This window comes from Excalfactoria chinensis, chromosome 3 (genome assembly GCF_039878825.1).
Source record: "Excalfactoria chinensis isolate bCotChi1 chromosome 3, bCotChi1.hap2, whole genome shotgun sequence".
Classification (NCBI taxonomy): domain Eukaryota; kingdom Metazoa; phylum Chordata; class Aves; order Galliformes; family Phasianidae; genus Excalfactoria; species Excalfactoria chinensis.
In genome coordinates, this window is record NC_092827.1 from 50,417,611 (window position 1) to 50,442,333 (window position 24,723).

General features: G+C 38.7%; 1 protein-coding gene across 2 annotated transcripts in view; it reads right to left on the reverse strand.

Annotated features, from left to right (window-relative positions):
• The window catches only part of SAMD3 (sterile alpha motif domain containing 3), a 33,379-nt gene extending 8,885 nt beyond the window's left edge, over positions 1 to 24,494 (reverse strand). Inside the window, exons 1-6 of one of the 2 annotated variants that reach the window (XM_072332677.1) lie at positions 24,303 to 24,494; positions 24,116 to 24,221; positions 23,244 to 23,430; positions 13,058 to 13,231; positions 12,658 to 12,742; positions 6,354 to 6,521 (exon numbers count right to left, since the gene is read on the reverse strand). In XM_072332677.1, coding sequence (XP_072188778.1) covers positions 6,354 to 6,521; positions 12,658 to 12,742; positions 13,058 to 13,231; positions 23,244 to 23,430; positions 24,116 to 24,194 — 693 coding nt within the window. In that variant the 5' untranslated portion in view covers positions 24,195 to 24,221; positions 24,303 to 24,494. Of the gene's footprint in view, positions 1 to 6,353; positions 6,522 to 12,657; positions 12,743 to 13,057; positions 13,232 to 23,243; positions 23,431 to 24,115 lie in introns of both variants that reach the window. The other variant, XM_072332676.1, reaches the window with a different exon arrangement.
• Between the last annotated feature and the right edge of the window lie 229 nt (positions 24,495 to 24,723).

Here is a 24,723-nt window from a genome sequence, read left to right on the forward strand (position 1 = left end):
ACTATGGTCCAAATGCCTCACCTATCTCACTTCCTAAAGCAAGACGATAGTTAGTAGTTTGGTAGGAGATAGGTGTTTAAACACAGAACCCCAATTCCACAATGTCCATTTCATGAATCTTGTCTTTTCTCCACAAGATATGGTCAGAGATTCTAGTAAAAATAGCAGTTAGGTTCTTGTTAAAAGCCCTAACTTGTAGCCTTTAGCATGTCATAAGTGTCCCATTCAGAGAAGTTGCTACTTCTCTTCGAGGGAAGGAAGAATTTTTATGCATGATGTGCATTACCAAGGTATAAAAGCTTCCAGTTACTGTTAAAAGCCACTATCATAAATCCTAGAAGTCATTAATGTCAACACCGAAGTAAAATGACTGACTAATCACAGAACGATGAAAAGTCCTCTGGTGAGAACAGCATGCATCTCTTGCTCATCTCAAGAGTATATAGCAGTTCCTGAATAGTAAATGTAGCCTAGCTGTTGCTAATGACAGTGATCAAGATCTCTTTCATAAAGAAAGAATGCCAACAGAACCCACTAACTCTTTGGTTTTAGAGAGTGAACTGAGATAGGACCAGTAGAGAGCCCTGCACTTGACTGGTTTACTCACTGCAGACCACAGATTCAGATCTCTCACCTGGGACACCTTGGGAATATTCTTTTGAGGGTCTCCACTATTTTGTTCTCTAGAAAAGGCAGAAACTGTTAGATGGTAATAAAAATCACACAAGCAAGATTGGTGATGCCGGCATGGGAGCTCCTCTTTTAGACCATACTTTGATACAGGGACCATCTTGCTGACCAGTGGTAATGTTGGTATAGCTGTTACATTGCCTTTCGTTATGCTGTTTGCAGTTCTCTCATCAGCTCCCAGCAGCTAAATAATATTTCCTTTGAAAAGACATTCCTAATTTCCTTGCAAGTCATGTTATTGCTTAGAGTATTGCTACTGCTTAACAGTTCTTGATTGCCTAGCCTACTTCCATAAGAGCTGGCATCAATTGTCAAGGTACTTATGCAAGCAAGCCTGGCAGTAGCCTTTCAGTGTTTTCTCTTTGCCTAAACAAAGAATATGACGTTTGCATACTCACTGGGAGTGTCGTGGAACCCTTGCCTGGGCTAATCTTTTCTACTAAATTGGTTTTTCTTCAGATTAAGAAATGGTTTTCATAGGTAATTCATGTAATTATCTGAATCTTGCATCATGATCTTCAAGTACTAGAAAGTGGGCCTTACTGTTTTTTTTTTTGTTGTTGTCTTTTGTTTTGTTTTGTTTTGTTTTTTTTCCTGTGGTAACTTTCAAGTTTATCATAATGATGTTTAGTACAAAGTACATCTTTTGAGTTATTTTATTTGGGGAAAGAATGATCAAGTGAAAAAGAAAATCTGACTGATCTGTTGCAGGTTTAAATCTGAAACATAAGCAATAAATTGAACTGAGAAAGCATCATAGTCATGGCACCCTTCATGTCCAAAAGCTGAACACAAAGACTGGGGAAACAGCACAGACTGCTCTCATGCAAAATGAACGTGTAGCCTATTGAAGGATCCATGCTGACTCATATTTAATTAAAGCAGGCTCTGCTTTAATTATACACAATTTCCCTCCTGAGCCAGTCAAATACTTTCAGAGCAAGACTTGCATGTCAATATTAATTGCAAACATTCAAAACCATATAAGTCATTTTATTTCTGACCACAAATGCTTTCTAATTGCAAAACAGAAAAAGCAAAATGGGATGAAATCTGTTATCCTCCATCAAGGAACTGCCCATACTTCACCCCTTCATGTTAACTCACAGAACAATGGAGATACTAAATGATACAAAAAAGCATGAGGCATAATGTGTGCACCAGCAATTTGTACACAAAGGTTTTCACTTGACTATCAGAGTACTTTAAAATATTAACTAAGCAATGCCACACACTATATGTACACATCAAAGTTTTAGTAGAAAAAACACATTACATCAATAAAACCATTGAATGATCATTTGTAAATCCAGTTTCACACTTTGGCTGTGTGTACATACAAACACATGATTCTGAGGTTTTTAATATTAGGGGAAAATGGGCTATCATTCCTGCTTCAACAGTGTACAACATTCACTGCATAGATGAAATCTAATTCTGTAGCTGCCAACAGCATCCCTCAACCACGTGGCTCAGAGAAGAGTTTCTTTACCTCCTGCACATCAAGTTAAAGCTTTGAAAATCTTTCACTCATTTAATTAATTTGATTTCTTCTTTTACTTGCTGATGGCTTTTCTCCCCTTCATTTCTCCCTTTCCACCCCTATCCTGGGATCTCCTGCCAACTCCTACACTCTCTGCTTTCCTTGAAACCAGTTTCAAGTTTCCAGTTCCTGCAGTGGCATAATCACATTGATGAACAAGATGTCATTTGTTTTAATCACCTCAAAGACAAGCATACTCCTACAAAATGTCTAAAAGGGTTTCGAATCTAAAGTTGTACTGAGTTAAAAGAAACTCCATCTCAGAGCTGGCAGTGCTCGTTCATGTTTACTTCTTTCATCAGAAAAGACAATTTCTTAATCACAATGAGTGGGAAGCCAGTGGAGTGCCATGAGACATACAAAAGGATTGGTTTTACCATTTGCCTCCCTGCAGTAGGCCCTAAGACCACCCCCAGAGGCTCCCCAGCTTCAGTATCAGTCTGACAGCAGCAATATTTTACACAGACTAAGAGTCAAAGCAAAAAAGACAACAGAGATAATCTGTTTCACCTCATTAAATGGTTGCATGTCCTTCAATAATCGGCTCCCCTGTGCCAATCTGTACAAAGACTGTTTTTTACATCTGCCCTAAATCAGGTTCTTTATACAGGTTAAAGCTTCCAGACTTCATCATTTAATTTGGCTCTGGTTACCCACAGATTTTTTGACCAAAGTGAGAAAGCCCATCACACTGCTTTCCTGCAACCCTCCTTCTATTTAAAGATAGGATGCCCATCCATTTTCTCCCCAGGAAGCTTTCTCTGAAGTCTCATCAGTGAATGGGAAGTCTCAGCCTTGTGGCAAGACTATTCTCACCAGCTTCATTGTTCTGTATTGCACAACGTCAAAAAAATCACATACAGTATCACATATCTCAGCTTCCACCTGGATGCTTCCTGGGCCAGAGGCATCTTCTCTGGTTTTCATCTGATCCTCCTGCCATAGAATTTTTGCATATTCACTGCTTTCAACATTGCTACTTATCTTTCCTGTACAGGAATAATATTGACAGATGTCCAACTGCTTAAGTTTCTACAGAGTTCTTTCACTTTTCCCATTTTAAGTACTTGTCAAAATATTTCATCTGTATTCTATAAATACAAACAGAAGATGGCCTGCTGATGTTTTCTTTATAAATGATTTCCACTATGTTTATTTGCAGTTCTTCTGAGTGTAACAAATATTTGAAGTATCTGCAATTATCTACTCCTATCTTAATGTCTTATCAGTGCTTATTTCCCCTTTTCACACCTAACAGCAAATTTACATCTTTTACAGCTGTTTCAGAGAAGCCCAGATGAGCACACCAGCAGTCTTCCAGAGACTGTAAGTAGTTGTAGGCCTTAAAAGAAGGACTGTGGTCTCCTCTCTGTTCCAGCCCCTCCAAGTCTAGGGCTCTTCCTGTTATATGTGGCTGAAGGTGGTTTGTGTCAGGTTCCATATTAAGTTTCTTTCCAACAGAGACTCACTCAGTCTAATGACTGTAGGGAACATCATTCTGAGTGAAACCTCCATCAGGACTATAGTGACAGGTAAAACCAGCATGGCTTTTTGTGTATTCATCATGATTATATGGCCCTCAACACTGCACTTGCTCAAGACTTTTCTTCTGATACTAGCTAGGAATGTACTAAAGGGAATATACCCTTTCATATGTGTGCCACGGTGGCGCACGGTGTTAGAACTGCCACTTGCAACACTGGAGGCCCAGGGTTCAAATCCCCCCTGTGGCGCAAGTGGTAGAACTGCTGCTCTGCTACACTAGAGGGCTCGAATCCCGGGAGTTGGACTCAATGATCTCTAAGGTCCCTTCCAACTCGCACGATACTATGATACTATGATATCATTGAATATAGTGCTCTCTAAGAAGTAGCACATAAGAAGATATTTTAAAGAATCTTGAGGATAAAGCTGGGTGCTGCATTTGGAAGTAATACCCTACATATGTAGGAGGCCAAGTAGCAATCCTGTTGTGTTTGGAAGAATAATGCCTTTGGTAGGTGCCGGCTTGAGCAGGCAATGTGATAGAGATCATCTATGGCTCCCGAAACATCACTAGCAAGCAATTTTAGTTATTTGTTTGATTGATAGAGCACTCAAAGACTTTCTCAAGAGTAGCAAGCTTTTTTTTTTTTTTTTTTTTTTTTTTTTTTTCTGTGAAAGCAAATACCACCTATGCTAAGGAATGCCTCAGTGGTAAAGACTTTTCATCACCTTCATACCATTAACAATTCAAGGTTATAATGACACAATACGTATTCCATGGTATTGCACCTTGTGACTATATGGGGCTTAAGTTTCTGAATAGAAATCAGCTGTATGACTGGTGGGTATGTAATCCATTGGGAACAGATGTGCTCTTTCATCTGCAGTGCTTGCCTGTTGCATTTGACCTATAATGCCCCAGTTGTCCCACTCTGCCTATCTAAGGGGAAGAGTGGAAGCAAAGTGGTTAGAAATCTTCCACTGATCATTCTCCAGTCTCCTTAACTTGGAATTCACTTTCCACCCTTAAATAATCCTGATGGGCTTTTCCTATTCCAGGCATGTAAAAGGGATGAAGGCAAAGGGGTCTAACTAATAGTAATTTGAATATTTTGCTTGTGGTATTGGCTTCTACACCAAATACTTATTTTCTGAGGTTATGGTATTCTGTTTAGCATTTTAAACTTATCACAAAGCAGTTATTGCCAAAGATAAGCAGGAAGTTACCATTACATACTTTGCTAAATATAGGAAATGCTTTTGTATGAAAGAATGCTAAAAAAACATCTTGTTCAGATGCACACTTTTACCATTTGTAATAACAAACACCTGGCTCTAAGAGCCCAAGTTATCTTGTTTCTACATAGAAACACATTTAAAACTAATGCATGATTCCCTTTGTTTTGTGGGATTTGTTCCTAAGCCAAGTAAGTGTTACTTCTTGCTTTTATACCTACCTGTTGTTTAGGATATGGGGGAAACCGTTCATGGATAGCCCATCATCCTCTCACCCTCTAGTTTCACACTTACTCATTTACAACTCTACAGCCAGCAGGAAGTGTCTAGGAACTACTTCCTTCTTCAACTTCTAAAGCAAGCCAGGAGTGACCAGTGATGGCCTTGGGCAGCACAGTTAAGGGGAATAGCATTCTCAGCTTACAGCATAGATATGGCACACTGTGATTACACCTCCATCTATAGGAAATAGAAGTTGAACATGCATTCCCATGGGATCACTGCAGGGCCTTCTCAGGTAGCTGATGTGATAAAGACCTAGACTTGCCTTTTCCAAACATCAGCAGATAAATTAAGTCTGACTTGATGCACATGTGAATGCCTATTGCTTCTCTTTTCCCACAAGCAAGGCTGTTTATTGTTTTGCATCCAAATTTTGTTTCTTGTTTCATAAACTCTACAAACCTTCCAACTAAAGTGGGCAGAAAGAATAAACCATTCATGCACACATTACTTAGGAGGAAATATGCAGACATCAGTGAAGCTTCTAATAAGTGTATGTGCTTTTTAGGTAGAAAACTACAGCTAAAATTGTAACTTATGCAAAAATGTATCAGGCAAACCACTCTTGCTTCCCCAAAAACAGATATATGCCTGATAAAGAGTTAGCAGTATGGACATACATGAACTAATTGATTGAATCGCTTCTTTATCATATTCTTGTAATTAAGTTTTACCATATCTTAATTGTAGCACTGAAAGGGGTGTGAAGTGTATTGCCAAAGCATAAAGTGTATGAGCCAATTATTGTGCTTCAGACACTTACTGGGCATGAATAGCTTTTTGTAAGTTATTTAACTAAAGGGAAATACTGCATCTGCACATATACGTTTGTAAGCATCCCTAAGTATGCTGTGCATTAATCCAAATAGCTAGTATATAACGAAGTGTGATGTGGTACTAGGGTATGACCATTTCATGCCTTCTCAAGCATCACTTTGTATTCTTATTTTTACAGGTTTCAGCTCTTACATGTAAACCTCTATTGTTTTTCACTGTAACTGGAGATTTATAACCTAAGGCAGAGTGGGAACATGGCATTAAATATAAAGGAATTTTATGTCCAACTGGTGACATCTACAAATGATATCAAATGTACAGAGCATCAAAAGTTGGGTACCTCTTTCTGCGCTTTGACATCATAAGGTTTGTTTTCAGAAGATGAAGATTTCCTCTTCTGTCCTTTCCTGTGGCCAAACTTGCATTTGTTCTTCAAAACTTGCTCATCGTCTTCAATGGCTCTCCGCACATATTTGAAACGATCTTTAAGCGCCCGTTTCCATACCAGCTGCACCACAAAACAAACAAAAATCTGTCATTGCCGGTATCTTGTAAGAATTTGCTCCATTCCTAGTACAGGTTACTTAGTTTTAATCTGTTTCTATTTTATTTTATTTTATTTTTATAGTTTGCCACTGAACAGAAATATGATGCAAAATATGAAGGCTTATATTTTGACATTAGCATAGTGGTGGCTTCAGGACTGAGGGAAGCACAAGTACCTGTGATGATCTACCTCAATGATTGCTAATCAAAAGGCCTACTGGCACCTGCACAGTTCCCCAGGTATGTCAATGAATCTATGGGTAGGGTTAGATGAAGACAAGATCACCAGGGCTGTCAGCAAAACCACAGCTTGTTTTCCTTTTCTAGCTCTTACTTTTGGATATTATCTCTGTGACATCAGGTAACAAAGCTATGTAGTGAGTCAGGTCAGCTCACTGATGCCACAAAACCTAATATTTTGCCTCAAACAGTACCTGGCTGATTGCAAAGCTCTATGATCTAATACAAGGGAGCAGAAAAATAGAGTAAGAATTTCCCTTTTGCAGGAAGCCAGCAGTTACAGTGGATCAAACGTGCTATTAAACTGGATTTACTGCTGCTGAAGTAAGAGGGTCAGTTAAATATGTCCCGGTGCTTATGAGACGCCTCAAAGGGTATAAATTGCAGCTTAAAGGCACTTCCCCACTCAGCAGCCAAAGACAGAACTAATGCACTCCCTACTTCTATAACATTTTTGGTTTTTTAATTGGGAACAGGAAAACCAGGGTGCCTGCTGCTTCTCAGATCTGGGTGGACAGCAATATCCATGACATTATAGTGAGACAGCTGCCCACCTGTCCCCAGCTGGGTGCCTCTCAGCAGGACACAGCAGCAACTGCAGACATGCAGGGAAGAAGCCTGAATAAGCAAAGGCTATTACACATTTCCACAAGAAAAGCCTGTAATTGCAAGAAGTGAGAATGCTTTTGAGGATCTGACAAAATGACTGATTATTTTAGTTATTGAGGAGTTTTCAGTAGTCATAAGAAACAAATAAAACAAGTGATGAGATGTGTTAAAAGAGGTTTAGATAGTTATTTTATTTTCTAAAATGGACTCCAAGTTGAGCCTATACTCACTGATGCCAAAAAACAGTATAAGCACAAGAATTACTCCAAGCTCCCTACCAAAAAAGTATCCTTTATTGTGTAAGGTCAAGTGTATTTCAACTGAACTCAAGTTTGCACTAGGCAGCACTGTACCTTTGCAGCAGGAATCTGACATGCCAGCCTTTCTCACCTATGGGGTGACTGGGAGGGTATCTCTTAGGCAGTAGTGTGACCTTGCCTTTCTTCTGCTGCTCCCACCTCCCAAGGGTGCTAGTTGATAATAAGAGGATATTTTCTTAAAAGCACCAGATACATTAATGGTGAGAAAACTCAGCAGCAGCTCACACCCAAGCTCTGGGCCTTTTGGCATTTCCCTCAGCTTTTATGGGTCAGACCAAGGCTGATGTACCCTCCCAGGGGGGCACTTTGTGCCACCATCTACAGCCCTCATGGAAGCATCCTCTCTCTGGCAGCCATGCTCAAGCTTCTGAGAACTAGAAAGCAAACAAACCCATCTGTGCTTCTAATGTGTAAAGGTCTGACTTAGGTAATGAGAAGAAATAGAGCACAGACTTCTCATCGTGTGTATTTATAGCATCAGTTTTATTATGCCCTAGTACTGTTCTCAAAACCAAGGTGACCACTTACCTTGGAAATCCCACTTCATCTGCCTGAACCACTAATGTTCCTTAACACCCTTCCTAATTCTGTCCTTATACATTTACAGTTAGATGCAGATACCCTAGCATTATGTTCCTAGCACAGTTTATTTGCAAAAATCTTTATTTTCAAGGCTAGTAAAAACAAATCTAATGTAACATTTCTCTGAAAGGTTTACACACTGTGAAATACTTTAAAAGATGATCAACTCAGACTATATTAACATCTGAGAATTTAAACATTCTTAGTGGAGTTTTGTGTAGACTTGTTTTTTTTTCCTCTTGAAAACCTTCATTTAGCTAGTAGATATTTTAGCTTTTTCTTCCACGTGGATGAATATACTGATACCTGTGCACAGCTTTAAATATCTCACAAAGTTCAAAACATTCAGCTGTTTTAGCCCATCCTCCGATAAGTTAAGAGTTTTAACTAAATCTATTTCTGTAACAGGATTCTCATAATCTCATCTGAGTCCCTTCTCACATACCCCTTTCATGAGCAAGACTGCTAGGTCATATATTTACATGGTTTCCTTAGCAAGTACCATATCTTCTAAAGAGGATGTTTTTGTTGCATTTTTGAGCCAATTATTTTATTTTCTATGAATACTGGAGGAAAAAAAAAAACCCAACAACAGGAACGTTTACCATGCTTATAAAGTAGTACAAGGATTAGTTTGTGTGTATCTGCCATGGGAGGGAACGGATTACACGCAGATTAAGAGCAGTAATTTACTAGAGAAAAATCATTTTGCATGCAGCAGTTGCATAATCAAGCATGTCAACAGTGTGATCCTGGATATCACTGGGATCAGAACACTGCTCAACTCCAGAGTGGCTTAGAGAGGAGTAAGTATTTACTACCCCCCCTCTGCCTTCCAAATAAAAGTGTACAGTTTTCAACATGAAACAGAGTCAGTGACTCTTTCCAAACAGTTCCTTGTATACTCTTGAAGTAGGAGGAATAAAATATAATAATGCCTTGCAGGTACTCAGAAACTAACACCCCAGTCATCTTCTGACTGCTGTGACTATGAAACTGACATTTTATCTTAAAGCCTATTTTTCCTGTAGTTACTTGAAAATAATGCTTTGGTTACATCATAGATCAAAGGCCTAATAATTTATGTCATGACTAAATCGAGGTAAACATTTATTTATTTATAGTTAAATGTCAACAATTTGGAGTAACGCTATTCTTTATGTCAAAGATGACATTATAGGAAAAACTCAGCTATCGCTCTAAAGCACTTCTTTCCAAAAGCCAGTCTGGAAAGGGCATGGAGAAATTGGTTTCATTTCAAGTGCTCCATAAACCTTTTAAGTGAGTTTTCTCTCTCTCTCTTTTTTTTTTTTTTTAATGTTATGAAAGATTTGCCCTGGTGAGGCCTCATCTGGAATACTGTGTCCAGTTCTGGGCTCCCCAGTACAAAAAAAGACAAGGATCTCTTGGAAAGAGTGCAGCGGAGGGCCACAGAGATGGTGAAGAGCCTGGGGCATCTCCCCTATGAGGAGAGACTAAGTGAACTGGGTCTGTTTAGCCTTGAGAAAAGAAGACTGAGAGGGGATTTGATCCAGGTTTATAAATACCTGAGGTGTGGAAGCCATACTGGCGAGGCTGGTCTCTTTTCAGTAATGCGTGGGGACAGGACTAGGGGAAATGGGCTGAAACTTCAGCATAGGAAGTTCTGCACGAATGTGCGCAAGAACTTCTTTACAGTGAGGATGACGGAGCACTGGAACAGGCTGCCCAGGGAGGTGGTGGAGTCTCCTTCACTGGAGATATTCAAGACCTGCCTGGACGCCTACCTGTATGACATGGTGTAGGGAGCCTGCTTTGGCAGGGGGGTTGGACTCGATGATCTCTGGATGTCCCTCCCAAGCCCTACATTTCTGTGATTCTGTGATTTATCAGCAATCCTAAGTAATTTCTGCTTCTGAGGTGAATAGCCTTCTGAAATTTATAGCACACAGGTAAGTTATCAGTAACCTTATTTTGAAACTTACTCAGTTATGTTAGTCATGGCACGGAAAGATATTATTCCCTACTGCAAATTCAGATGGAAAATCATAACCAAGAAAATAGAATTATAGATAATCTATGAAAACTTGAAACATCAAACCTTTTACTAAAACCTGTCTCTTTGCAATAGAACAAGATTGATAATATTACTCACTTTCTACATTATTCATATGATATTTACATGAAGTAGTTTGGAGATGAAAACAAATTGCATCCAGTTTTATGAGAAAAAAAACTCAATGCTTTATGAGGAATCTTGTTTCCATCATGAAAATGTAGTTCTGTTCACAAGAAGGTAGGCAGTTTTTGGTTTGTTGCTCCATTGCAGATCTTGCCTCTGTTCACATTCATAGGCTGTTTCATTTCCATGGAAGTTTAACAGTTGTGACACTCCCAATATGAAATTTTCCATTACATCAAGTTGTTTACACTTCAGTGTTATGTTCTTGACCAGAAGCAAAAAAAAATTTGTTCTGAAATGTAAAGAGCTCTCAAAGGATTAAATTTTCATTTTGTCAGTCAAAGGACAACTGCCTTTTACTGCCCACCCAGGGCACAAATGTACATACATGTTTGCCATGGACCAGTCCAGAACAGTTTCCACTGCAGCATTCCAACAGCCAGGACACATCCATTTCTGGTGGAGGGCTCCAAACTATTTGGCTTGAGAGTTAAAAAATAACAATCTGCTACTGATAAAGTTTCCCAGTGTATGGAACAGAATACATGTGTATGATGCTGGGTTAGTTTTAAGACTTTGTTTTTGTAGAATGCAACTATCTAAATTTATAGCCTCCACAATTGTGGAGGAACTAAAAGAAATGTCTGGTGATAGGCCCAATAAAAATAGAAATTTGTCCTTCCCCTCCTCCAAAGTTTGGTATACAGACCTACACCTTTAATACATTTCTCTATCTCAAGAGAGTCAATGAAGAGGCTTGCCTGGAAGCATTATATTAGCAATACTCAGAACTGCAGCTCCTCACTTACTGATAGTGATTTTTTCTACATTTGCTTTGTAGTAAGCATGAAAGAAATATCAGAAGACACAGAAAAACTGCTCTGAAATCTCTGTGCCACAACTTGGAAGTTTCCCAGGTTGTTTTCACCAGCACCACTTTGGGGATCGATCTGCAAAGCTACAAGCTAATTATTAAAGCATGGATTTATAGTGTGGTTTCAGTAAGTCTATTCTCTTCCTTTAATGAAACTCCTCTGAGAGCCCATCCTTAGAACCTCTATTTTAAGACAGTTTTTTAAGGTTGTAAAAAGTTCTTTGGAAGGACCCAGATGCACACACCAGGCAGCCCAATGGAGCCGTGACATTGCCCAGAACTGGGCAGGGGTCTCCCACTGTGACATGCAGAGAGATCTTCTGGATTAAGCCACACTGACCTAAGGTTCATTCTTCTGTTGCATTCCTCCCTTCTGTGAGCTGTTTGTTTTCTTTCAGCCCTCCTGTCTTACAGATGAGGCTGAACCCAGCCCTTGAATATCCACCACATAATCCTTAATTAAAAAAATCTCAAAATCATTTGCTTTCTATAGTAACTGTGCATGTTATGTGTATGTATGTTGAAAGTTAACAGTCTCCTCCGAGTCTCACAAGATTTTACAAGAAGTTATACAAGTGTTGCATTGCAAAGCAATGATGAGAAGTCAGAAAGTGTCCTTGGAGACCATGGACATATTTTAAGTCACAAGGGAGTGGGGAAAAAAACATGGTTCACATTTGAGTTTTCTTCTTACACTGCTTTCAGTTATACAGCTGCTGAGATCCCAACCAGTGTTTAAAACCTTTTTATTTTTATTTTTAAAATCGGTGCTTAGATTCATGACAAACCTAAAACTAAAGCATTATGTTGGTACACACCTAACATTCATATGATTATAACACATTGCAAGAGGGTAAATCATCTGTTAGCCCACATACAGAAAGATTTGTTTCTGGGTTTTTTTGGGTTTTTTTTTCACCACTACTCCAATGTATCCTTTGGGAGAATTCAAACCCAGAAAAAGAACAACTGTACACAATGAGCAACCAGGGACCCAGGGAGTGTTTTTTATGCCTCTGAAATGATCTCAGGGTAGCTTTAAGAAGTAGCACATAGTTGGATTAACCTTTGATTAACGCAACGAATTAAGAATGTAATTTGGCAGGCATGTCAAAGTGAAGCTTACAGCTCTGAATTAATCCAATTAATCCGGTATACAAGGAACTGATATTGATTTGTTCTGAAGTGTTATTTTCTTGTGATCGATTATGCTGGGAATAAAAAAAAAAAAAAAAAAAAAAAAAAAAAAAAAAAAAAAAAAAAAAGAGTTATTTCAATATTTTAACAATAGATTAATGTTTACAATACTTACAAAGCCATTCCCATCTTCATTCAGGAACGGGTATGCCTGCATCAAAGCCCCGACAACAATATTGTACTGATGGCTGTTTGGATACCTGTATAAAGAAGGTCAAAGAAAAGAGTTGGTTCTCTACATGGTATTTGACACTGTCTGGAGGCCATACTGATGCATATTAAGCTGACACAACGTTCCCAAAGTATTTCTAAGACTAGCAGTTCCCCTTCAAATAACAAAGAGAACATCCTGAAGATTTTGGGCAAATCTTACTGTTGGCTTCAACAGGTTTTTAGCCTTAAGCTTCCTCTGTGTAAGTAAGCACATTAAGAAGAATATCTTTACATTCATCTGAAAATTTACTTCTGCACTCAGTCAGTAATGACCCCAAATAAATCTAATAATGTTTACTTACAGCGATCCTGCTAGGTACTTTGTCATGTCTGCTTGCAAACAGTCAACCATCCTTATTCTCATACTGTGATCAGGGTATTTTTTTTCTCTTAGTACCATCTTGACATCGTAAGGAAAATTTGGTAAAGTATAAGAGCATGTCCTACATCTTGCAGAACATAATTGCAGATTTGCACTGAAAAAGATTATATAATTGTGAGCATATCTTTGATAAGGTGAACAAGAAAGAAAAATATAATCAAAAATTCAACACAAATGAAAGTTATTGCTATACATATTCAGGGCTTACTATCTTACTACATTTTATGTAGTACTTACAAAAGCTGCAATTAAAACACATGGTGCTAAAATCAGATGTCAAACATGAGATGTTATAATCAATCCACATCACATGAATTGCCATCAAGTGTTCACTAAATGAAAGCAGAAGGCACAGCAGAAGTAGTCACTTGGGACTCACTACCACCGCAAAATAACCATTACCTACCTTCTTTTATACTGTGTTTCCTACAGGCCTACTAAATTACTAGTGACTATAAAATGAACAGCTTAATAGAATAAATTATTATACAAGATATTAGCTGGGACTGTCCTCGCAAAGGGGAAAGCAATGAACAGGATAAGGAGAGTTAATCAATGTAACGACTAGAAACAACACACAAGTAGCCTGTATGTCACCCACACCTACAACTCTTAAGAACCATCAGCACTGCGTGCAAATATCACACCTTAGCTGGTAAAAGCCTGTGACAGGAAATCCCCACTAGCTATCTGGAGTGCTCTCCTCCACAGAAGTGGCAAACTGATGCTGGAAAAACACATGAAAAAAGTAGAGGATAACTGAGATTGAAGCACCTAGAAGGTGGTCCTGGCACCCCCAGACAACTTCCCAGTGCTGGAAGCCCAGAGCCACTAAAGAAATTTCAAAATAGGAGGCACCAAGAATAGCAAAAAATGCTGTTATGCATATAGCTCCACAATTTATGTTTACTTTAAATTAAATCTCATGGAGTAATTAGGAAGCAACTAACAGGCTTCAGAAACAACAGTTTCTGCCATCCAGACATTCTCCTGAGCAACCTGCTCTGGGTGACCCTTGCAGAAGCATAGGTCTTGGACTAGATGGCCTCCAGATGTCCCTTTCCACCTCAGCCATTCTGTGATAATTATTATCATCTTTAATTACACCATTTTTAAAAGATTATTAAAGTATCTGCTCACACAATATTAATATACAAATATCTATATCTGACCTAATAATCTGGACTCACTTTATATTCAGAGAGGAAACAAATATTATTGAAAGATGATGGAACTACCAAAAGACATTTTAAATCAAACCAGATGTTCTCACCTATTTCTCTCCAGTAATTTTAAAGTAAATTAAAACAATCACCACAGTTGTTGAAATCTACACTTTATACACCTAAATTTAGTAAACCACCACTTGGTAAGAGAAAGCTCCCATCATAAGAATCCCTACAAAGAAAATTAGCTCTATCCCAGACAAAACCATGGAACAGATGAGCACACTGCTATCTTTCAGACAAGTCAGTATTTCACTCCTAAAACTCTCTTTAGTAGCTTCTACACAAGGCCTGAAGTCTTCATTGGAAGGTTTTCTGTCTAGCCTCTTTCAGGGAAGAATGTAAATTAAAACCCATGGCAGCCAACATCTTAAGGGTATCAAAATTAACTGCAATACCAATGAACAAGCATCAGTAATAGCTTAATTTATAGCACTTCGAAATACTATTTTTCTGGGAGGCAACTCATTTTGGGCCCATAGAGCCACAGTTTTGGCCTCACTACCTTATTGATTAAATTAGTAACTCCCTACCTTGCTAACCTTGTTATGCTACCACATCTTGGTGTCTTTTAATATAAGTTGGTAGCCTGCAGGCTTGTGGAAGCTCTACAGATGTTCTACAACAGTACCAATTTCAGCAGCACTGAAAATTGTGATGCAAAGCTTAAAAAGAAGAATTTAGATACTGTCACCTGATCCCCATATATATTAATCACAGTAGCTAGCAGTATTCACAGCACTACTGTTTACCAATCCAAAATTGGTACAAAATGGTCAGGGGATGCAGCACCTCCAAGTTCATCAGCTTCTGCGGGACACAGATGGTTAACAGTAGATGCAAACTGCAGCAAACTTGTGTAAGTACTTTGCAGTCTCACACACACACACACAAAAAGAGACAAATTACACGCATATCCACACAGACACATTCTAATATTTTTTGGTTACAAATAATTACAAAAATGAAAAAGTGTTTTTAAAATTACTTGGAAATCCTCACTATGAAAATAAAGTTCATATATTCAGAGTAGCATCAGTTAGGAAATTTAGAGCCTATGAGTTTGAATCCTGCACTTTCACCAGCTTCACTGAGGATGCTGATGCAGCAGACAGGCTGCCAGTAACTAAATACAATTTTCAACAAACTGTCATATAAATCATATAATGGCTTGGGTTGAAAGGGATCTCAATGATCATGTAGTTCCAACCCCCCTTCTGCAGGCAAGGTTGCCCAAAATTAATGGCTGGGAACATTTACATTGAGAAACTCCATTTAGAAATGCAGGGAGTGTTTTATTTGAGACCAAGGCCACTCCAAAACTCAGTATCACTATGTAAAATGGGAATTACTAAGGCAAACTCGAGCTCATCCTAAGTTCCTGATTGAAAACTGAGGAATCTACTAAGAGTAGCTGGATGAGACTTGAGCTTGTCTACACAAAAAGCCTTAGACTACAAACTCTGAGGGAGTATGCTTGATTTGTCAAGTCACCCAATATGTATCTGAGGAATAAAGAATGCCACTTTCTAACACTACTTTGAAGTTAGAGAGTTTTCTTCCTGAAATTTAGATGACAGGACATTCCAGTTTTCCTCTACCACCTCAGCTACAAGTTAGTTTTCCAAATCATTCTGGTCACTTAATTCAAGAAAATAAAATGTTGTTAAGGTGGCTAATGGCCATGGTTCCATGGCAATGCCCCCTTCCACCAGGCCCTCTGCATCTGTCAGTACTAAAAACATTCTCCAAATTCCATCTCATGCTCCAAGTTTCTCTTTACCCTTACCCAACACAGAATGTACTTCCTCACTCTCCAAATGAGATCAGAAAATTCCTTTCATCTCCATGGTGCAAAATATTTGACATTTTACTAGCTTTTGCCAAAAAATCATCGCTGTAGGGCAGTCATGTTCAGTATGCGCAGTAATATTTTTAAATGAAATACAAGCTTGTTTGGAAAACAAAAACTCCACTCTAAATGTTATTCCCAGAAACAATCACTGGCAAACTTGTTTACCTAGGAGAACAGTTCAGTTAAACTGCACGCGCACTGTGATTTATGCATATAGCTGAGAACTTCCTTGCTAGCGAAGAACAGAATTACAGTTAGATTGTAAGTACAAAAATGTAGCCTGATTCCAACTTGAGACACAAAGATAAAATTAAGGTCCCAAAAGGTAAATTGGTGTCTTTCCTCTCAGTTTGTGAGACATTTGACTCTGCAACTGAGTCAGCCCAATGACTGTTATGGTCTCCGTTGTCCCCTTGCCATCACACATCCTTTTCCTTTCTGGTACTGGGAATCCTGTTACATCGCATCAAGTTATTTCAAGAAGCCATAGAACGGAACAGAAGAAATTAAATAAACAAAACTCACAGCTACATGTATTATGTAACCCCTAGGACTCCGAAACACTGAGGATATCTTCCCTCATTGCAAAAGAGACAAGGCACAGAGTAAGGAGAAGAGACATTGAAGCCTGGAACCTGCAGATGTGAAGGAAGACTCCACAGTTGCACAAAGCACTCAGTTTCCCTAACATATGTATAACATGCTTTTTATCTTTACAGCGTTAAATATTGACATGCAGTTATTTCCACCAAAAGAAACAATAACAGATGATTAAACACAATTATTTCAAAATGCAGCTCTATCCTACTCATAGTTTCAAAATCTGTATTTAAAGACTTCTTCATAGCTTTTTCTTCATGTTCTTCACTGCAGTTTCCTACTTCCAACACAAATTCACAGTTTCATAGCTATTCCCTAGAACTAAGGGTTTGCAATCTACATCCTTATTGTGTGTGCGTCAGTGCATGTGCAACTCACATCATCATATAAGTAAATCCAGAACTGCTGAACTCAAGTGTTCAAAAACTATGAGATCAGTTGTCATGACTTCCAAAATAATAAGGCAGCAAATGGGAAATACTGACGCCCTTTTTGTTCTCTTGCTTAAGTTCATATTCTTAAGCCTCTCACTACAATGACAGGGAAATGGAATTGTTGTTTAATGGAGACAACTGAGAAAAAAAGTGAAGCAACAGAAATTCTTGTAACTTCAAATCCAAAATCCAAATTTAGATATTTGACACCAAATCCCATACAAATCAAACCCAACGCAACCCATAGATAAAGTTTCTGTGAAGATCAAAGAACAACCACAGTTACAATGAGCTATTAAAAATCAACAAAATAAAGTAAATTACAGTATGATACGTGGAATCTACTATTAAAACAATTTGTGGATTCAGAAGCATTAGAATAAATGCATGGAAGAAAGACTTAATGTTCAAAATAATGGGCCAAGTGCAACTTGTTTCTGGAATCTCTAAGCATTGTTTTTTTTATAGGTGTAATCAGAGGAAGGAGCTGATGTCTGCACTTCCAAACAAACTATGAAGTACTTCTTTTCTTCTGCTTCTGACCACCAGAGACTTTGAACATCTGCTTGTTTTTTAATGGTTGTTTTTCATGCTCATATGAACCAGCTGGAAAAAAAAAAAAAACATATATCCACTGGAAATCTCATCAACAGTTCCCACACTGAAACATATAAACTACTAAAGTACACAAGTGTGAGGACCTTCCAGTATCAAACTTCTTTTGAGAACTATTGTTTTGTATATGCACACTTAAAACACTAAATACAGACCAACAAATACTGATATATGGATAATGGCATCTTACAATTCTGTAGGCCCACAGTAATCATTTTAAATAAGTTATTAATGATTTATATCTTTAATAACTTTAAAAGTGAATGAAGCTGAATTTAAAATAAATATTTCAGTTTGTTCATGTATAAACACCCTGTAAGCCCAGGTTTATTTGGATAACAATTGTATCTTCCGAAACTATAGCAAATGAGAAGTGTCAAGGTTGGATAGAGGATCTGTTATCCCGTTTGTGCTCTCAAGCCTGCTCTGCAGAAATGACTCAAAGGTATTCAGACTGCGAAGTTGTTGCACTGCACTTGAAAGCCACAGAGCATGATTTTATAGGAAGAACAAATGTACAAATAAAGCTGTAACAGGGCATCACTTAAGGCAAACATCTGAACCATCACACTGGAAACAGTGAAAGAAGTGATGTGTTATGTGTATCCTTTGATAAACAAGCACCCTGAGAAAAGGCAGAGAGGACAGAAACCAACCAATAAATGCTAGTTTTCACAGCAGTGTCAGGCATTTACAAGCAATGACAGCCTCTGTCTTAGCAACAAGATAAACACGAGGCTGCCAGGAGCCCTGAGACTGCTAGCACTCCAACAGAGCAGAGCAGGTATTGAGGAAATGCATTTGTTGAGTTGCCCTCTACATGCTATATTGTAGTCTTCACGGAAAGCGACAAGAGAACAAGAAGTTCTTCTCTTTGGAGCTCAACAAAAAGACTGCCCGTTGTATTTCTGTATCTGTTAACAAAAAGATATTCTGCAAGAAAGATAAAGCCATACAATTGCTACAGTCACTTGCTGTGGTTTTGTGTTTCAGTCTTCTTCACTCTCTTACTTAGTAATGCAGACAATTATTTAACAATTGTTAGAACTACCTACAGAGGTAAGATACAGAGAAATTTTAAGCCAATTCACCGGCAATATAATACATAAAAGAACACATTATTCATTAAAAGCCAAGCCACATTGAAGCTACACCTTCACAGGTCTTTTCACAAAAAAAGGCACAACATTCAGATTGGAGAAGTGAGGAGACAGAGGCTACAAGTCAATCAAGCTGAATTTTTAAACCATCATCACTGTACTAAACTAACCCCTGCCAGAACTGACTGAAGGATTGCTCATATGAACTGCTTTGTCACCAGATAAATGGGAAAAGTGGGAGCACCTGTGATAGAGGAGTGAAAGTTTTATTGCTCTTAGTTGCTCTTCAAAATCTAGCCAGCCTGGTGAGAAATGAATATATATCTTCTTTCTTCTGAAGAAGATAATCCAGCTGATGCAACAGTTAATAGATGCCAGGGATGTTCACTTCCATCTGCAGACCTAATCACTTCATTAAAACAGCTGTTTAGGAGGAAGACATTTGCCAGGTACTCATCTGACCTTTAAAGAGAAACCCTCATACGATTTGCTTGGGCCCTCAAGATTATAAATCATCACAGCTCCATTGATTTTCTACCACTTCACCAAGAGGGGCTCTTCCATTTACAGCTGCCTTTCTTTACTTCTCTTGTGCTTCTTTGACCCAAGGTGAATTTGCATTGCTCTTTTGCAGTCCCTTTACCATTACAGGGTACTAAAGGCATTTGAAATCTTTGTACTGAGAATATTTGCTGAGAACACTTCTCAAAGCTAGCCTATTCTGGATGAGGCTGATTCACACAGCACACTGGAAACTCTTTGAACAAAACAAGGCAAATTACTCATCATTAATTAAAAATAAGCATCCTTTAGAAGCAGAGGACAAAAATCATCACTGCAATAAGTACTGGTGGCTTATTCCACGGATTTAAATGATTTGAACTTGTTTCACTAATAACTGCACTGGCAAGATCTTTGAGATTGGATTTTTTTTGTTGCAGTTTTATTCTCTTGAAGGTCATGGTAGGACTTTATTTTAAATGCATTAACTGAGTGACTCACTATGACATCTTCTCTGTTCCCCAACAGTCTCATCCTTATTTTTTTTTTAATATTTTAAGTGATAAAATATACACTTCTTTGGAAGGACCGCTTGTATTGGAATGGTGAAGCTATCAGTCACACGTATTGGGGAAAAACAATAGCTGGGAGACAGAAGGGGATGAGCAGCCAGAGCCTCCCAGACAAGAAATCAGTTGCCGTGGAAGAGAAACCAGACTCTTCCACAGCAGGAGCTGGGCATCTCACAGGAGAAAAACAAATCCTCATCTTGCTTCCAGATTTTAAAGAGGCTCATTTTGATTCAAGGAAAATAAGGGTGCAAATGGAATGGGCATGCCTACCTTCCCAAGTACTATATTTAAAGCACCTTTAGTACATGGATGTTTTTATATCCATATTCCACTCAATAATAGTAATAGTGGATGAACAGTTTCCAAGATTGTCATTGAGAGACCTGGAGAAAAAAGAATCTTTAAAAACAAATAAAAGCAAACACATACTGTGCTGTTGGCACAAGGTAACCATACATTAGTGAGCAAGCACAGAGAAGACAGAAAAAAACTTAATCTGACCTTTTCAATCATTATTTCTACTGCATTTCAGCTTCTGCTGTTTTCTAAATATACATGATGCTGATATCATCTCTCAATCAAACTCAGTTCAATTACAGAAAAGCTGAAAGGAAAACTGTAAACAGTCATACTGTCTAGCAATATTCTAACAACTACACTGTAACAAAATCCAAGAAAATAAACCTCTGGCTTGCAGGATAACTTTCACCTTCATTGCCTGGCATTTCCCTGTCACTAAGTATAACTAACAAATACTGTATGCAGGGATGGGGAAGAGAAAGAGAATTACACAGTATTTAATGGCAATTTATATTCAGCTAGAACTTTGGAACTTTTTTTCACCACCTCTTGAAGGCTGAGCCCATCTTGAACCTTTGAATTAGTTTTACATTATTCCAACCATCCTAACACCTCTGTGAACACTACCCAGTCTCACATCTGTCTGTTCCCAGTTATTTGCTCCAACTTCAGCTAGTCACTTGCTCCAAAAACTTCTGATACCCACATTACTGCATGCCAGAAATCCCTACCCCAAATCACTTATCTTCATTTCGCCTTTGCATCCCCCTCTCTCTCCTCCTCACTTTATGGTTATTTCTTCTGGTGCTTATAGGAAGTATCATTTGATAGTTATGCCCTGTAAGACAGAGGCCATTGTAATGCTGCCAGCACAACAGCAGCCTTCAGCTGTTGGGTTTTTTTGTTTTGTTTTGGTTTTTTTTTTTGAGTTACAGATCAGAAGAAGCTGGTGACTTTGTTAGGTAGATATTAGGTGTTGCATGTTTGCCTATTCTTTCTTTTCACCATAATTAATTAGGCTTTGCCTCATCAAAGTTAAAGCTACACAGAAGCAGGAAACAGGATAACAGATATTCTTCACCAACAGTACATTATGTACAAGATGCCCATCAACATAGATTCACCCTACTGTGAGTCTCATGAGTCATTCTCTAGTCATTAACTGAAACAAAAAAATTTCTGGATGAAGCCATCAATGTGACATTATTACCAGTTTCGCTACTTTAAGCGCTGCTGCTAAATCCTCTCTGAAAACTGCTAGAACTTGTCTTAGGGGAAGAGTAAATATGCACTGATACACTAGATCTTCCACAAACTATGACACTTTTCTTTTTGGGAAGGCATAACTTCCTTCTATGACCCATCTCTTCAGAAGCTCTGAACTAGAGAATGCTCTGTAAACTGTTTCATCCTCAACTACACTCACATGAGATGCTGTTGCTATAAGTGACATTGCTGTTGGCCAGATTTGTATGAGGAGTTTCCCTTTTTCATGAATCAATGCATTTTGAAGTCACACGTTTCCAGCCATCCAATTAAAATCAGAGAAATCCAATACTGTCCTTCAGTGGTGTATGGGAAATTGGTAATGACAGCCTGAACCTCTGATTAATCAGTGGAGGTAAGTTTCAGGTCAGCTATGGGAGCGCAGGTGAGAGTAATTCAACTGTGCTCCCGGAAGGGGTGCATAAACATAAACAGTTTCTACTGCTTGACTCAGAAGTTCCCCACCTTCCCAGTAATGGACACAAGATTCTCTTTCTTAATTGTCTCAGTCTAAACTGCTGGAAATTACTTCTGCATAGAAAGCATTCACTTACTGCACTTGGAACTACGTCCTGTAAACAGATGTAGTTTTGTTCCCTAAAAGGAAAGGAATTGAGCTAAATTAATTCATGTACAGAAGGAAGATGCACTGAGGACAAGATTTAGAGGGTAAGCAGTAGTGCACCCTCAAGTGCTAGGGTAGTATTGATTTAATTAGTGTGTCAGGGAAATACAGCTGATAGCTCTTAGAATCTCAGCAGCAGGAGAGACAAGGTAGTTTATTTTCACATGGACTCGGGCACCACTGTCAGTGATGACTCAGACATAGGTGACACTAGCAGGAAAACTTCACATAGCAACAATGCTCATACAGCAAACACTGAAATTCAGGCTTACATCTTTAAGCAACACAAAATGCAATCTAATGAATGCTGTAGATCTGTGAATCTTTGTTTCTTGTACAGAGAGAGTGAAATTATTACTTTGTCACAGAGTCACGGAATGGACTGGGTTGGAAGGGACCTCAAGGTTCATGAATCTCCAACCCCCTGCCACAGGCAGGACCGCCAGCTTCCATATCTAATAGTAGACCAGGCTGCCCAGGGCATCCAACCTGGCCTTGAACACCTCCAAGGATGGGGCATCCACAACCTCTCTGGGCAGCCTGTTCCAGCACCTCACCACTCTCATGGTTAAGAACTTAACATTATTTCAAAACAACATTTCCTATATACTGTTCCAGTCAGGAGTCTTTAAATGAAGTCATTCTTACTGGGCCTTGTTCAAAGAACATTTGAAAATAACTGCCTCAAAAGTTTAATACAGCAAATACAGAAAGTTTCAACTAAAGTGAAAGTTCGGGAGTTTGATGCAAATCAAAACTGAGTTCTAGAGCCAGAATTGATTAAAGTAATGGTAGCAATGTAGATGCTCATGTGGTAACATCTATATTTCACATTTAACACACTGTTAGATGTTATTCAGAGTTTACACTTATAATAATGACTTTTTTTTCTCTTTTTGAAGTTTTTGAAGTTTTAAAGATAATTACTAGCTAGAGAGCTAGTAAAAATCAGATCTGAAGTACTACAGGAAGAATAATTTCAATCACACTGATGTTTTCTGTATGTACTCACCCACTGATCTCGGGAAGTGTTGGCAAACCCACTTCACAGACACATGCAAAGGATTGAAGCCCACATTTTTGTTGCTTGTATTTATTAATCAGGTCCATTAGCAATGCTTGGTGCCCGATCTTCTTCACCAGCTGCTGCACCATACGATCATTCAGAGCCAACAGAGCTGCTCCACTTACTTCTTCTTCTGCAGATAAAGGGGATTACAATCTCTTTGATGTAATTTTAGAGCTATAGAGACATCCTACATGCCTAAAAACGTGATGGTATTTTAGGACAAAGTCAAAGATTCTTTCTATTAGTGCTGTGTTTCTTCAGCTGCTTTAAAGAAATGATGTCTTTTAGGTTCTGTCCTTTCCACTGCCACAAGTTCAAGTCAGTGCCCAGTGTTCTCTTACCTTCCAGTAAGAGAATGCTATGTCTGAAACGCACAGAAGCAGTGAATTAGTATTATAATGCTTAAAATCAGACCTTACTTTGACTGCAGCAGGTTGTTGGGTTGTTCTTTTGTTTTGTTTTCCATTATGAAGACGTGCAAGGAGCACAGAGCACGTTCGCCTTGAAGTTTCTCGTGTACTTTTATAGCGTTTACATACACAAACACATTTAGAGTATGTACACTCTGAAATAATGTAACTGTAGCGGTATAAAATAGAACCTGTTGTGCTTGTTGCACTGACAGCTGTCTCTCGAGAGAAAGCATACCTCTTTACAAAAAGCCTTAGACTCCCCCCCCCCCCTGCTTCTCAAAGACCACATCACAAACTTGCACTAATTTTAGCTTACTTGCATGCCAGCCCCAAAATAAGCTAAGTAAACAATTAAAAGCATTTTCAAAAGATAAAAGATGCAGGAACAACAAGAATGCCTACCACGAAACTTAGGAACTAGTTCTGCTAAATTGCTCTGTCTCAGCCAGTTGCAGACTTGATCCACAGACCAACTTTCCATCGTGAGGTGTGGCACAGCTAAGTTTCACTGGGAAGCGAAAAGAGAAGACTATTTTCCTGCAGAACTAGAGAAAAAAATAAAGTACTTCGCGAATGCACTCATGTTTACATGCTCTGAAAAAAGAAAGAGTGAGGATAATCCAACTAATGCCTGTCGCGGGTGGCAACTTCCTTAAACCTCTTTCTTCACCTCCTCTCCATTCGCCGCTCTCCCTCTGCTCCCAGAGACAGCCTCGTTCCTTATAAAACACGACCTGCTCCATCACCATTAACACCCAGGTTTCCATACAGAGAGGGAAAAAAAAATAAGGTGTGAAATTCACCACCACCATCGGGAAACGGCTGACATCTTAAAGAAAAACACACACACAAAAAAGGAAAGACAACCAAAAACATCGGATAAGGGCCCGTCGTTTGTATGCTTATAGAACATCAGGCACATTAACCCCTTCTGCACAACCAGTGGGTAGCCAGGCAAACACTTAACGGCCAATTAACAACAATTAGAGACACTAAAGCTGCTGGGGTGG